This window comes from Rhipicephalus sanguineus, chromosome 2 (genome assembly GCF_013339695.2).
Source record: "Rhipicephalus sanguineus isolate Rsan-2018 chromosome 2, BIME_Rsan_1.4, whole genome shotgun sequence".
Lineage (NCBI taxonomy): Eukaryota > Metazoa > Arthropoda > Arachnida > Ixodida > Ixodidae > Rhipicephalus > Rhipicephalus sanguineus.
The window spans coordinates 41,760,637-41,776,545 of record NC_051177.1 but is presented as its reverse complement, the minus strand read 5'-3'; the positions used below and the strand labels follow the sequence as shown (position 1 = coordinate 41,776,545).

At 46.1% G+C, this 15,909-nt stretch overlaps 3 protein-coding genes across 4 annotated transcripts in view; 1 reads left to right on the top strand and 2 right to left on the bottom strand.

Moving 5' to 3' along the window:
• LOC119382817 (exosome complex exonuclease RRP44) overlaps nucleotides 1–1,193 on the bottom strand; it is a 39,757-nt gene extending 38,564 nt beyond the window's left edge. Inside the window, exons 1-4 of the mRNA XM_037650678.2 lie at nucleotides 835–1,193; nucleotides 550–707; nucleotides 292–470; nucleotides 121–200 (exon numbers count right to left, since the gene is read on the bottom strand). Coding sequence (XP_037506606.1) covers nucleotides 121–200; nucleotides 292–470; nucleotides 550–707; nucleotides 835–1,053 — 636 coding nt within the window. The 5' untranslated portion in view covers nucleotides 1,054–1,193. The remainder of the gene's footprint in view (nucleotides 1–120; nucleotides 201–291; nucleotides 471–549; nucleotides 708–834) is intronic.
• A 342-nt stretch (nucleotides 1,194–1,535) lies between these two features.
• LOC119382820 (uncharacterized) lies at nucleotides 1,536–6,288 on the top strand. Its single transcript, XM_037650681.2, has 5 exons — nucleotides 1,536–1,818; nucleotides 2,772–2,839; nucleotides 2,905–3,000; nucleotides 3,107–3,199; nucleotides 6,225–6,288. Exons 1-5 carry the CDS (start codon nucleotides 1,710–1,712, stop codon nucleotides 6,231–6,233), a joined length of 375 nt encoding a protein of 124 aa, XP_037506609.1. The 5' UTR covers nucleotides 1,536–1,709; the 3' UTR covers nucleotides 6,234–6,288.
• Nucleotides 5,709–12,582, bottom strand: LOC119382818 (transmembrane protein 33). Of its 2 annotated transcripts, none has more exons than XM_037650679.2 (8): nucleotides 12,416–12,582; nucleotides 12,074–12,220; nucleotides 11,885–11,979; nucleotides 11,398–11,582; nucleotides 9,448–9,515; nucleotides 8,635–8,768; nucleotides 7,768–7,851; nucleotides 5,709–6,579 (listed from the first exon to the last, which is right to left on the bottom strand). In XM_037650679.2, exons 2-8 carry the CDS (start codon nucleotides 12,134–12,136, stop codon nucleotides 6,447–6,449), a joined length of 762 nt encoding a protein of 253 aa, XP_037506607.1. In that variant the 5' UTR covers nucleotides 12,137–12,220; nucleotides 12,416–12,582; the 3' UTR covers nucleotides 5,709–6,446. The 2 variants fall into 2 exon arrangements, with proteins under 2 accessions (XP_037506607.1, XP_037506608.1); XM_037650680.2 differs by having other exon boundaries at nucleotides 12,074–12,208; nucleotides 12,416–12,570.
• Between the last annotated feature and the right edge of the window lie 3,327 nt (nucleotides 12,583–15,909).

The following is a 15,909-nucleotide window of genomic DNA, read 5'->3' as shown; positions in this document are numbered from 1 at the left end:
CTGCTAAATACACATTATCATCAATGTGGAGCCGACTTGAGCACAGTTTTGCATACTGTCATTTAGCACACTACTCAGTCCTCTGGTCACAAGTCGACATTTAAGTGGGAAGGATCTTACAGCTGCTTCATCAAGTTCCAGTTTTGCAAGCTTGTCCAGTAGACCTGGATGGTCCTTGAGGCTGCGAACGTATTCCGCAACTGCAGCGACGAAAAAATACAGAGACAAAATGCAACCGGTGCACGACAAGCACAGCGTGTTTGGAGAATTATTTCGACACGTAATACTCACATGTGCATGCTTTGAGGCCCTGTGCCTGCGCCTTGCTACGATTCTCTTCGTCATTGGTGAGGAGCACAACATCCACTCTATTTGCCAAGTGCTCGCAATACCAACTGACACTCGTGCGGATAGCACGATCGTTGCGATCATTGGCACTCTCGCCGGCCTCACGTTCTATGTATGTCTCCCTGGGTTGATGCACGGAAACTCAAAGTCATCCCGCGTACGACACAGGCGTAACGAAAGTAATTGCGAGCAGTTACGTACTTGTGGTGCTCGTTCGTAAAAACAAAGAAGTGTCGGTCCTTGTTCCCCAGAATCTCGCGGATGGCGTTGTAACCGGGTGCATGTCGATGTCTTAACTCTTGCTGAACTGTCTGCAGTATTATGACGTTCTTGAAAACAGAGTCTTTTAATACGTCTACCTGCGTAGGTAATCAAAAATGCATTGTATTAGTACGTGTCCAATTTCTGTGAGGCAAGCATTCAGCGTAAGTTATGTTCTTTGATAACGGATAGACGAGAAACTTTTATGAAAGCTTGACCACGTACCTGATGCAAAACTACGTTAGTGTCAGGCACAACGTAGTGTGGCGATGGAAAAAGGTCGCTAGAACTTTGGGGCACGGACTCGAGATTGGGATTCTCGTGTTTACATATCTTACAGAGTTTCGATCCACACCAAATGTCATCCCGAAGGTAGTGTTCTCTCACAACTTTGAGCACGTTCCCTTTCTTAGTTTTCTTTACGAAAGTTTTAGACGTCAGCATCTTCGAGGCTCACCTCATTAGGATCTGTCTAGTCTAAAAAAATATGCTTAAAATCATTCGACGTTCTATAAAAAGTGCCGGACAGCGGCTGCTTCGGTTTCAGCCCACTCAAAACACGCCGATCAGACGCGTAGCATAAATCCTACCGCCTGCACACCGATCACTAGTGTAAATTTCACCCCCATCAAAAACCGCAAAATGAAACTAATTTTTGTATTAAAATTTGGTTCTTTATGTTACATTGTTAAGAAGCCAATAACTTAATATAAAATTATACAAATGTAGTCCCATTGACACGAATAAACATAAATAAATTCTATTTGTACTCGCCGCACGGCCGTAAATTGGCGCGCGCTTTGAAAGGTGTGATTGTGTCGTATCGGGTAAAGTCCCTATATTTTTAGTACCGGGGAGTAAATTCACAATTATGGCCAGCGTGCGTTTCTGAGAGCTAAAATTTGCTGGTGATTGCCCGAGAAACAAGTGTGAGGACTGGAGCCTGCGCTATTGAAGCTACGTTGAAAGCAGTTTGAAAACACGGCGCGTCTAAACGCTCCATGCGCTCCGCGCAGTGGGTATGATCCATCTTCGCTGGGACAGCAAGCAAGCAAAAGGCGGTAGCTGGGGCCACGAGCAGCGACAAATTGCCGGACGAGATGAGGTCAATTGTGGTGACGCTGATCCTCGCTGTCGTCGCCCTGAGGACCGCCGGTCAACAACGCGACGAGGAACTTCCCTTCGACGACCTCATGGCCACAATCTGTCGTTAGTATAAAACACGCGTACGCGTCTGTGCAAGTGCTGCGAGATTGCCCAAGAAATCATCGTTTTGCATCGAAATCTGTTAAGAGCGCTACTTTTACCCTCTTGTCGTAAGCCAGATAAACACTCGATCTAAACCCGTACTTTGCAAGCTCTTTACATAGAGCGTCCCTTCCCGTAAAACGAAGATAGCGTATCGGGACGAAACGACAAACTGGCTTTGATCTTAATGGTTAGTTTGTAAAGCCATCCTCGATTAACATTAAATTAAAACTTCATATGAAGGTCTTTTTTTTTCTTTTTTAAATCATGCACGTAGTACTTGCTACGCCACATCAGAAAACACAATTGTTCATTTCGACCAGTTAAAATTAGTGCAAGTGCAAGGCAAACAATGTAAGACTGAGCAATGCAATAGTTGATACTGTGACTTTCTTTTCTTCTTTCATCATTATAAGGTCCTGTATTCACAATTGACTTAAGGGCATTGCTTACGTGTATATATATATATATATATATATATATATATACAGTTACACTGAGCCAGGCCCGTAGCCGGGCGGGGGCTGCCCCCGCCCCCGAAATTTTGTTGAAGTACATGTTTTTACCAAAAATAAATAATGAAAATAAGTGTTTTTCTCAAATAGTCAAGGTTTTCAGCAGGTGGGCCCCTCCCCCCCAAAAATTCCTGGCTACGGGCCTGCACTGAGCTTATTAAATAAAGCACGCAATATTAGATATGAACCTGTTGTTAGACTAACCCATGTAAGGTGGTGCTATAAACCGTACTCTGGCACTGAAGGCCACTCATGTGCTTATGTGCCTAATCATTCAATAGCACAGAGAATGCATTTAAAATAAAATGTAATCGCTAAGTACACAGAAAGGCTATTCTTTGTTGAAGTGTTGTCATAGTGCTGTTTGCGAGTAAAATGAACGTTTTCCTTTTCTTTCAGGTAAATATGAAAATGCAGCCGACAGAAAGGATGCCATCATGTGCGTTGGGGACCGAATGGAAATTGAAGTAAGGTGCCTCTGAGGTTCTAGTGAATGAAAGATTGCCTTCAAGAAACACTGTTGCATTTGCAGCTGGAAGCCATTGTGACAGAGTGCCTCCAGAGACAGTACAGAATTGGCAAAATCAGCGCTCAAACTTATGACATGCTCTGCGACGACGACAGTAGAGTAAGTCGGTGAATTTAAACTAGTAACGTATTTGGTTGCACGTGCCATAAAAGACTCTGGCCATGGACTGTTTCAAGTTATACTTTAACTGTTTATTTTTTTCTAGAAAATGGATCGTGTCTACGACTGCGTCGATGACCAGGCAGACAGCCAAGGTGGCCGCGATTGGACTCTGGACGAGGTCACAAAATATGTCCAGGTAATGGTGTCTCACGTATGCTACAGTTTTCAAATACTTCAACATGTACAGGAATGGCTTGATCTGCATGTTCATTTATTATTCCAAAGAAACTTCTAAATATCACCATTAAATATTGCAGTTAGATGTCCTGACCCAACCCTTAGAAATGTCTTCAAAACCCCTTGAAAACTTTGTCTGCAGAGCCAGTGCATAGCACATCACCAACTCATGAAGTTCTTCCCAGTTGATTCTATTGTGGCTTTGGTTTTGGAGAGACAAAAAATGGTTATAATTACTATTGTTGTTGCTGAATGTAAGCATCCATGCATTTATCATATCATCAACCACTATCTCAGTCAAATCCTGTTCCCCCCCCGCTATACATATATACCATAAAATCCCGAGCAAGCGCCCCCCTCTTGCCTTCCCGGCATTTTCACTGCTTCATTCAGTTTTTTTTTTTTTTTCGCTTGATGAGGGCTAATAACGACAGTGAATGCATGCCTATTTAAACTATAACGATAGATCAGCACCTGGACAAGCACAAAGTTCAGGTGGCTAACTGAAAATTTATACTAAATTTCATGTTTCAACAGCAGAATTGAAGCAGGGCAGTAATAAACAATGCAATAATCAGAAATCCCAACTATATAATCTACAGTTGACTCTTGTTAAACGGAACCTGAAGGGACCAAGAAAATGTGTTCCATTTAACAGGAGTTCCCTTTACTGAGAGATGAACAGGGGTGCAGAATACAAGTACGAAAACAATTATATTAGATGCAGTTGTTCCATTTAAGAAGCAGTTCCGTTTAAGAGATTTCTGTTTACCGAGAGTCTACTGTTTACCGAGAGTCTACTGTATTTTAAGACGTATATCTACCCAGTTAATACGACAAAATGTGCAGGTATTGCTCTCTGAAAGTATAGGAAGCTTTTGAGAGTATTGTAGCCAAGGACGAGTTAAAACCCCTCACCCTCTGAAATCCTTTATGCCCATTGTATGTGTAGAATGCAACACATTCATTTTCTGGTGCTCCATCCCTTGCACTCTTTTCTTTCCACTACTTCGTACCAACATGCCCAAACATCCACTTTAGCAAACAGGACCCCCCCTCCCTTCAAGACCTGCTACTCCGTTTGTGCCCAGCTTTCAGTTTCAGTTGAAGTTACGTCCAACTCTTCAGATGACCTAAAAACTTATACTAATTGCATTTTTCGCCACAGGCAATTTTATTAAAAATCTGTGGATGGGTATAAAACAGGAGACCAGGGGCGTAGCCAGAAATTTTTTTCGGGGGGGGGGGGGTTCAACCATACTTTATGTATGTTTGTGCGTGCGTTTGTATGTGTGCGTGTATATATACACAAGCAAAACTGAAAAATTTCGGGGGGGGGGGGGTTGAACCCCCCCCCAACCCCCCCCTTGGCTACGCCCCTGCAGGAGACATTAGACTCTCAAATCAAATTACAAATTATGACCGGGCGACAATGTTTGCTGTGCAGAACTGATTTTCAATACTGCAACAAGCTCACAATTACTTTTGTACATACACAGCAAAGGTTAACAAGATGTGAAGCCTTATTACAAGCATCTCTCAAATGTGCCCATTCAGCAACAAGTATACTGGTATCCAGCACATTTTCTTTACTAATTCTGGTCTTACTGTTGCATTGTTTGCCCTGTAATATTGCCATAATATGAAATATCTGCACAGAAAGAACAAAAGAAGGGGAATGGATGGGGAGCTCGTTTCTTGGTGAGACACAACCTAGTGAAGCCAACATTATTTGTAGCTTTTAACTACAGTGTAGTCATTATGACAAATACAAGCAGCTAAAGGAAATTGAGCCGATAATGGGTACAGCCGAAAAATTTCACAGGAGCATGGCCGACGTGAAATTTCAGGGCAGTTTCTCACTTTAGGATGACAAAGCAGTATTGAAACACGAGAGGCACAAGGCAGCTCGGCTGCATTTGTCGTCTTTAGGTTGCCGAAAAGCGGTGAAAAGGGCCCATGCAGCAGCACACGTATTTGACAGGCATTTTTAAAGTTTTATGAAAGAATTGAGCAAGCAATGATGCAAGTGAAGTAAAAATAACAATATGATGCAGTCTTGTAGCAGAATTTAAGTAGAATTTTCTTGAAGCTGCCAAAATTAACATACGGGACACTGCTTAACTATTCGCTAGTCCGTGTGTCTCCTTTCTTCGTCCCCGTTTGTTTTCACACAAGTACTACAATAAAGGCTTAACTATTGTACTCTTTACATGACTGACAACCAGTGCTGCTGTTTTGCAGCTGTACAGACATGTAATAGCCAGTAGAACAGTCTAGCAGTTATGCAGTGAGCTGGGCGCACACTAATTGCACATTCTTGCCCTTGTGCGTTTTTAAACTCTGCTGCACCACAATGTGCTGTCTCACTGTACAGTCACTATGCATGAAATACTACAGCACAAGAGAGTAGCAATACAGTGCCGTTTTTGAGAGAGATGAAAAAGAAAGCACAAGAACCTTTCGCATGCAGTCGTATGTTTGTTTATTGGCAAAAGTGCTCGGATGAAGTCAACACATCTAATGCTAGTTTCTTGCATTCTTTAATACACAATTCAGGGGTCTTAAAAGATGGCAGCAATCAACATCTTTAGTGGTGTTCTTTCGTTCACTAACGCTCGTTTGGCAGCTTGAAACAACTTCACGCACTGGCTCGACTAGCTGCGTCCATTAGTCTCGACACACTGTTGCCCTCTACCAACATTTCAACACTTTGCGATGTCAGCCCTCCTTATTTTTTATCACAAGAAACGCAGCATGTGGGAATGACACCTACTGGGATTACGAGTTATATCTTGCAACAAACAAATAATATCAACGCACACGAGGAAAAAAACGTTTTGACAAATAGACTCGAGGGCACCCGTGCCTTCGGCAAAAAAAAACTCGACCCACCACGCACAACTGTAGCTTACATGCATGAGAGTGGCAGGGAAGTTAACGCCGCCGATTTTTAATTTCTTTTTTTAATTCTCTTCCTGCAGCTGTGCTGAAGAATACGGCGTGCACAAGACCAAATAAAGAGACGGTGGGAAGAGGCCCACGAAAGTTGCATGACACCCCCCTTTTCCCCAGACTGCGCACACACAGTTCTCTGCTGCTTGTTTGCACAGGACCATGGCCTTCCTTAAGGCCACCACACTGTCGTTTTGGTGGTCCAGTGGTGGTGGCGATGCCAGCCAGGCTGGCACGGCACTGCCTTCCCTTTACTGGGGGACTGGAGGCGCCAGCTGGGACAGCACGTTTATTGTCTTGTACAGCAGGTTCCTCAGGAACATCGGGCAGCTGGGCCTCGAAGCGTAGTGCTCTGTCACCAGGCGCAGCTCGTGAAACACAGTCCTGCGCCAGTAGAAGGGAGTAGATTTTTGCTGTTGGTTGTCCATGCTTACGTTTCACTTGTGTACAGGGTCTGTCCATAAAGTAATGATACTGGGTCTGGTAAAAAGAATTTATCCGATCAGTACACACAATTTAAATTCTTTAAAATAGTTTCCTTGGGCGTCAATACACCAACTACAATACGATTCCCATGCTACAAAGGCTCCTTTGAAGTCGGCTGCCGTGCACTCTCTGAGACTCTCTCACAGCCTGTTGGATGGCGGAAACACCTTCGGAACGGTGACCTGTCAGGCTTTTCTTGAGCTTTGGGATTTGAAAGAAGTCTGCCGAGCTTACGTTAGGGCTGTATCAGGACTGCACCAGCCCTGATGTGAGCACGGCAGACTTCTGCATGTTCCCAAAAAGTTCACTATTGCGACGGTGCTCTCGCCATCCAACAGGCTGTACAGAATTCCTGAGAGAGGTCATGGCAGCCAACTTTCAAGGAGCCTCTGCAGGGTGCGAATCGTGTTGTACTTGTATTGACACCCAAGAAAACTATTTTGAAGAATTTAAATAGTATGTACTGATCGATCAATAAATTCTTTCTACCAGACCCTGCATGATCCGTACATGGGAAACCTGGACCAATATCCGACAAGCATGGCCCTCGCATGAGAATATACAATCAATACACAATCAAACCTTGTCGCGTGGGTACATTGAATTACTGCACGAGTTGAAAGAGTACCAAATCTCCTAGAGAAATTATGCGTATCTTAATATATTTATACACTGAACTAGGTCCAACATTAAAAGGATATATCGAACAATTGCAGTGTTGCACTGCGCACATACGACCGCTCTAAACTTAGTGACATACCGACTCTGTTGTTTTCAGATTATCTCGTCTGTCTTGAAATCAACACAGCATCGTGCATAAGAAAAGGAAGCTTGAGCCTACAAAAGTGGCTTGTACTTTCTATGCATAACTGCATCTGCAAGCTCTTCCATGCGCTCCAAGGAGAATTCAATGCATTGCTTCCAATGAACTTTCAGAGCACTTTTTCAGTATTGCTGTATCAGACGTGTTTGCACATCTGTAGGCTCGATATATTAGAGTATGCATCGCAAATACAAAGAATTGGCCCTCAAGCCATAGATGCAGAATAAAAGAAAGAGGTTAATGACATATGGGACCGTACGCACCTTGTGTAGGGATTGCGACGAGAAGCATAACGCAAGCTCAGGAAGCGGTAGTAAACAAAGGGAGTCAGCAAGCTGCTCCGTCCACTGCAAACCCAAACAGACCATGTACTGACACATACCTCTTAGAGGTAAACCTTAAGAAAATACTTGGAGACAACACCACAATAACACGTTCCTGTTAAGTGCTGACATTTGACTTCAATTGTCACTGGCAGTTCTACATGTGGTTTTGTATAATGCCCTTATCAATAATAATTGTTGGGGTTTAATGTATGAAAACCACAATATTATTATGAGGGATGCCGTAGTGGAGGGCTCCGGAAATTTCTATCACCTGGGGTTCTTTAACGTGCACCTAAATCTAAGTACACGGGCCTCTAGCATTTCGCCTCCATAAAAAATATGGCCGCGGCGGCTGAGATTCGATCCTGCAACCTTCGCGTCAGCAGTCCAGCACCATAACCACTCGACCAAAGCGGCGGGTAATGCTCTTATCAAGGAGAAGTGCTAGAACACCATCTCTTTAAATGATTACACTTTTTCATAAGGTGACGACCTGATAACCTCCTTTTACATATGACCTGATCTAAGCAACACATTTTAAAGACAGTTATGAGTATGCATAGACATGTAAGTTCTAGAAAGCACAAATATATAGCGTTAGTCTAGCTAAATTTCTTCCTGAGCTAGACGGTTTTCCGCACACCAGTATACGACCTTGATGCATATATAACTGCCACTGAACGTCTTGCTGCTTCTCCTCAGTGTGAATCGCGTGAGCCAATGTAATCGCCACACAATCTCCCTCTGTGCTGCTCAAGACAAACCAATGCCCCTTCAACACAATATAGAAGCCTTAATACATACGACAGAACGCTGAACACTGTCAGTGGCATGAGGAAGATTTCAGTGAATGCCACAAGGCGAAGGATGTTCCTGCCTTGGTGGTCCAGCAGGTTCACCAGCCAGGTGCCAAGAAGACCAGAACGGCCGCCCATCTTCTGCATGAAAAACGTGGGGCATTGGCAATGCATACATACAAAAATGGTTTTTTCTCTTATAACCTCAACACAAGGCAAATACAGCGCACACTTCACGAAGACAAACACAAGGAACAGTCTGTCTGTCTTTGTGAAGGATGCTCTGTATTTGTCTCGTGATGACGAACAACCAACTTGCTCCAGGTATGTGATTATTCCTATACCCTCTAACAATACCAAAAGCACCACTCTTGGCACGAGATGGCACTTGGTAAGCAAGAATATGCACAAAATAGAAAATGCAGGCGGCGATGTTGCCTTGAGGCTCCCGCACCAACTCTCAAAGATTTCATAGGATTTTGACTGTGTTTGCCGGGACCGACATAATTATTTATCACTAAAAATTAACTACATCATATTCTAAAGGAGCCAGAGAATGAGCATAGCAAGTCTTGGGAAGTTCCTCTGAGAATGACCCAATGCTACCAAAATACTAGGAAAGACTTTAAAATCTGTGATGTCACGCTGACCTCCAGGTGTCATTACAGTGCAAAATTCAGAAATGAAGATTTGATCTGCATTTTCTCTTGTAACAATGGAACTACAGGGGCAAACCTTAAAGATACAGTTTTCAAAAAATTTATCAGTCTAAATTGATAAGTTCTTTCACTTCAGTGTGCCTTTAATTAGGAGTACTTACGTCCAGCAAGGTCAGTGAAAAGCTTGCAGAGTGAAGCAGAGAGAACAGAAACACAGGCAGTAGCACCACTGCAGAGATAAGTCAAGGATCCAACAACAAGCCTCACAAACTTGGGTATGTGCCATGCACATCAAAAGTAGGATGGACATGGCTTTGTGAGCAAAGTGCTGAGAATACAACCTACAGGGAACTGAAAGGGATGGTATGGTTATGCGGTCACTCCAAACATCCTTTTAAAGGTCCCCACTCCTCGCCAGGCTCCATTGAAAACTTTGGCCACACACTAGAAGCTGCCAGGCTGGACATCCTAGGAGCACCTTGCCGCAAGACTTCTCAGGTTCATTGATTACTAGAGATTATCGAAGAAATTAAAATGCTGTGACATTATATTACTGGATTCCAAGAGATGGCAAACGCGTGAGGGGGAGACAGAAAATTAGGTGGGTAGATGAGATTAAGAAGTTTGCAGGTATAACGTGGCAGCAGAAAGCACAGGACCGGGTTGATTGGCGGAACATGGGAGAGGCCTTTGCCCTGCAGTGGGCGTAGACAGGCTGATGATGATGATGATGACATTATATTTCCAGGGGGTGCACTTCACTGCTACTCACTTCTGCCACTTTTCTTCCCTGGTACAAAAAAAGGCACACTTTTCTTACCTACCTTCTCCAATATCAAATCTGTTGTTGACAGACTGCCAGTGTTGATTTTGCACATTTATGTATGGAATGGTTTGCTAAGGTCCCATGCCATAATTAATGACAATGCAGGGAGTGCATTTAGCAGAGGCGTCCATGACTGGAAGTCGGCCTTTGTCAAAGGGAAAGGGCACGTGGACTTTGTTTGAAACTTCAGCTGTTCTCCACTGTGCGACCACTTGGCACCTTGCAGACAAAGTCCCCACTAAGTGATTTACATGCTGCAGTTGTCTGTCTGCAATGCCGAAACCTGGTGAAGAGTCCTTTAACACTTTGTTCACCAGGCTATGTCCCATTCAGTTTTAATGCACACTGAAACATATTGTAATAGTAAAGTGAAGCAGAGAACGTCTGAAGATGACAAAACGTGAATGAGGCATGGGGTGCAAGAAGGGCACTTGCCCCCCTTCCTCCCTTACCGCGAAGCAACATGGGTTTGGACCCACTAAGACAAAATCCTGCCAACGCCCATGGAACAAAACATGGTTGCGCTATCTGCGCTGTTTGACAACATTCTCTCTTTAAAATATACACCCTGTAAATAGTTTCATACGCATGAGAATCTGGCTGACTTGCTGGGCTATAGCCGGTAACGCAGGTGCCTCTTTGATCATGACTCCAACATCGGCCCCCGAAACCTCTTTATTTAAAATAAAGTTTGTTGCTCCTCCTCCAACAGACAAAACTGCATCCGCAGGAGGCACCGTCAAAAGCTGGATATGCTGTCTGCCGCAAAGTTGCGTGGCAATGTGTTCAGGACTACAACCCACAAATGCACATGCATAGATGCTAAACCTTCATGCTGTCTGTACCAACGTTAATGTTGGTCTTTACAACCAACAGATATGAATCATACAAGACATTAGTTTTGAAAACTGCTCATTCTAACATGGAAAGTCATGGGAAGCGGTAGATAGTCACTCATGCATATGATATTCGGAAAGAGAAAAGGCAGGCGACTAACAGCCGGTGCCCAACTAGAACGAGCTTTGTGTCAATTTGTCAATGATGCAGCCTATTTAGCCTCGGTACCCCAAGTGATACACACCATGAATTCTGATTTCTTAAACAGCCTAGTTTAATACACACTATGAATTCTGGATTTCTTGAACCTCCATTACGACACTGCTAGTTTTTCACTTCTGCTTCGCCTACGACACTCAGCTATGCCAGTTAACTCCCCAAGCTGGGATGGCCGGTTAATTTCTAAAATTTCCTTTCTCGGAGGAACAATAACCCATTCCAAGGATACACGTCATGGGCTGGGCGAACAAGAAGATGAGGGAATAGAAGAGGTAGTGGCAGCTGTCCTCTATCAGGAGCTGGCTCAAGAACATTCGAGAGAGCTGAATGCTTGGCATCCGCTGGTGTAACCGCAGCGCACTCGTGGCAGCACTGCTTATCAAGGCCCGCTGGTAGCAGGTGTACGGGTTAGCACTAGAACGAGGGGAAAAAAACGAGGTAAACATTGTTGTCGATTGAAACAGCGCTAAGCCGGGTTCACCGCGACAAGTAGGGCACCGGAAAGTACTCCAGGCGTGCCTGACACTCGGAACACACATGCGGTGCGATAGCGCCAGCCAGAGCAAGATTCTAGCACTACGGTAAAGCCGGCTGAAAGCACAGATTCACCTAGCGATAGTCAAGGCACGTCGGAGTTGGACTGGGCACGAAAGCCACGCTTTCCGCAGTTCGCGTTTCTTTCCATCGCGATAGTATGTACGTGAACGCATACTTACTCGAGCAGTGGAATGATGTACAGGAGTGTGAACACCACCGAACACATGCGTGTGAACCACAGCAGGCTTTCGATCTTGTGTATGGACATGTGGTTCTGTAACGAAGTCGACAGACGCGGGATCGCTCGCAAAAGTAATGAGGACTCTGGTGCAAGTAATGGAGTCATCGATAGCAAAGGTGATACTCACAATGACTTCTGAAAAACCGCGTGGTGTGGCGGAGGTCGATCCTTCCCTATTTTCGTCGCCCATTTTGCCGCAGGTAAGTAGGTCTGGCGAGTGGACGCTGGTCCTCAAGATTCAATTTCCAGTATGAACCTGCGGCTGTTCAATGCACTGCAAGGAAAATGTGCGTCACAATGATTGCCTGCACTTAAGTTTCCGCTTATGTTCAGTCTCAACAAGCGTAGTAAAGTAAAATAACAATCGTACTTGGGTTATCAATAGCTTAAATTGCACGCGGCCGGGAGCAAACATCGACGCTATGCTATGACCGATGTGTAACGAGGGCAACGGCAGCGACATACGTACCAAGGACAAAACTCGGCCTCTGAAAATCCAGTGGTTTAGAAACGGCCACACATTTCTGCGCGGGAAGGGAGAATTCGCTCTATCGCAAATATCCTCCTGTATCCTCCTGCAACTCGCAGTGATCACAGCTGAAAATTCGATTCAATGTAGCCAGACTGCCAACGCGTCATCGACCAGTTTCCGCGGAATCCTCAAACCAGCGGCTCAAACTGACAGAAACGCAGCGTGCGCCGTTTTGTCGCTGTTATCTTTTTATCAAACGCTTGAAATACTACTCTTCTTGCCCTGACCGCGGTGGTCTTAACTTTTCAATCCAGGGCTGGGCAAAGATACTTTGAAATTGTATCGCGATACGATACAAGATACTGAGGCAAAAAGTATCGTAGATACAGATACAAGATACTGCCGCAATAATTGTATCCGATACGATACTTGGCAATTGTATCTTGATATACATCGATACATTCTCAAATTTGTTATTATAGATCCATATAATGTAGCAATGTAGCAGTGTAGCAGTGTCTCAAAAGTCTTGCCCTTCTTGCTCAAAGTACATTAGTTTCCTTCCAAAACAACTTGTTGGGGTTTGTTTTAGCTTCTTCACAGGACAATTCCTGCTTGTCATTTTTGCCCTTGATAGGAGTCGCTGCTCAGCTTGCCGACCAGCTATAGACCAGAACACCGCGAATTCCATGCGCATCGCCATATGATGATGATGATGATGATGATGATGACTTTGTGGCCAACCCTTCGCAACGGGTGGACGTGGAAACCACGCCCTAGCCAACCATGAAGCTCTACTTATTACCTGTTTTTCAGTAAAACGGTAGGGAAAAAAAGGAAAAAAAGAGAAAAAAAAAGAGAAAAAAAAAAGGGGGGGGGGAAGGGGAAGAAACAGGAGCCGCTCTGACTGGGCAGCAGTCAAGAATGTCTCGCCGCAACAGCCGCTCGCCAGCACTCGAGGCGGCCCTTTGTCGCTGCGACCGCGGCTCTGTCCACACTACGCCGACTGTCGTCTCCGCCGGCCTGTTCGAAGCCCAGAGCAGTTTCCAGAGAGGCACCATCCGTCATCGCTGGGCAAATGCCCTCACACCGCAATACCACATGTTCGATAGTTTCGTCCTGTAGACCACACACACGACACCGCACATCGCTCACGTCCTTGCTAATAGCCTTAAGGCGTACAAGTGTGCGGAGTGCACCAGCTCTCGCCTCAAATAGTAGCTTGCTGCCAAGGGAGTTGTCGTACAAGTGTACCATGCCAATACTGTTCTTGTGGCACCGATACACCGCTAGCGTCGACTTCTCCGACATGTTGTGGATCCAACGTGCCTCCTCTTCTTCCCGCACTCGTTCCCGCGCCTGTTTCGCCCACTCGGCGGATGAGTTTGCGCTGAGAGGGGCGCGAAAGAGGCCGAACTTGCTCTCGATGCGGTAGAGGCGCCTCACCCATGGGGTGCGCATGCATGTTGCAGACAGGTAGTCAAAAACACGCCGCGCCCATCTCTCTCTGGGCATGCAGAGCAAGCGGCCACGGTAGGCAATTTTGCTGACCGCCTCCCGAGCTTCAAAGTTCGACCAGCCGAGATCACCCTGAATAGCTTCGTTGGCCACAGCACCATGGCAGCCGAGAGCTATCCGGCCAACCTCCCGCTGTCGTCGCTCAAGCCATTCCCGCGTGACTGCCGAAAGGCATAGCACAGCATTCGCGAACGTCAACGCCGGCACATGCACTATCTTCCAAAGGTCCCGAACCATCACAAGTCGATTGCACCCCCAGAGACATTGTCGACGGAGGATGGACTGGGCCCGAAGTGCCTTCTGCCGGAGGATTTCCTCTTGTTGGCCAAACAGCTCCGGTCCACTGGAAAGTTGCACTCCCAGGTATCTGTACGTCGCACACACCATTAGGACATCATCTCCGAGCCTGAGAGTGACCTCATCCGCACATGTGCCAGCGAAGGGGACCACTGCAGATTTCTTACAATTGAAGCGGAGCCCAAGGCGCGTGATTTCCGCCTGGGAGATGTGAGTGAGGTCCTGAAGGTCCTGAGCAGACTCCGCCATCAACACAAGGTCGTCAGCAAAGGCGAGCCCCGGTAGTCTGCACCTCTCGTCTACCCCCACTGTACTGTATTTGAGCTGGAAACCAAGACCACTACTGAGGAGCTTTCGCTCCATGTTGGCCACATATAGAATATACAGCAGTGGGGATAGCGGACATCCCTGACGGAGACCTCTTGTGACCTTGACAGGCGAAGATTGCGCACTCCCGAAGTGGGCAATGGCCGTGTTGTCTTCATACAGGCGCTGCACCGTTGTTAGCAGAGGAGCTGGAAGATTCATTGTAGACAGGCTCTCAAAGAGTGCAGCGTGTGGAACATTATCATACGCCTTCTCCACGTCCAGAAAACAGCACAGGAGGGGCCGCTGCTCTGCCTTTGCAATCGACACGCACTCAGTGAGAGCGAACAAATTATCCTCCAGTCTCCGGCCTGGACGGAAGCCATTCTGCATCTCTGTAAGCAAATTTTTAGCCTCTGCCCAACCACTTATCCACTGTTTCAAGATGCCTGCAAAGAGCCTATACAGGACACTTGTAACCGTTAGTGGGCGGTAGTCTTCGATGAGGTCAGACTGGCCTCCTTTCTTTGGTATAAATACCACACGGCCAAGGCACCACTCCCTTGGGATTGGCGCACCTTCAATGATATTGGAGAACAAGCCAGCAAGCTGTTCTTTGGTCTCCTTGCCAAAGACCTTGAGAATTCTAGCTGGCAAGCCGTCCAGACCAGGTGCTGTATGGGCACTGATCCGCTTCAATGCCCGGTCAATTTCACCCTTGCTGACCCGCCACCGCACACCCGACTCTTCGGTTGACAGCCTCTCCGGAAGGGGCCCGGGCACATGCGTGTGCGTTGGCTCTACTTGAGTCCCATCCTCGCTTCCGTCTGTATGACCATATAAGCGTAGCAGGTGAGCGGTGAGATGCTCTTTCAGCTCCACGACTGGTTCCCCTGTGGCAGCATTTCGCAGCTGAACAGGGCGCTTATCCTTCCAATCTAGTGACTGCACATATCGCCAGAACTTTTGCGATGATGCTTTGCCTTCTTCCCTTAGAGAGGCCATAAGACGGAGATTATGTTTGGCAATCTTCCCTTGAACCAGTGTTTGAAGCTTGTGTTTCAAGTCGAGGTACTCACTCCAAGCTTTCAAACATGCTTCTCCGTCTCCCTTCTTGACTAGGGCACGGTGGCGTCGGTTCGCCTCACGGCGGGCTTGCCATGCAGTTTTCACTTCCGCATCCCACCAAGGTTTGCGTGCCACACGTGTACGGTGCCTCTCCCAGACCATATGTTTTTGCATGACTGAGGACAAGGCCGCCACAAAGTCATCATAGGTCCCAGCTTGGTCTCTTAACGGACTCTTCTCGAAGTCGTCCGCGACACCCAAACCGGCTTGGCTGGGCAAGTACTTGCCCCGTTTCTTTCGAA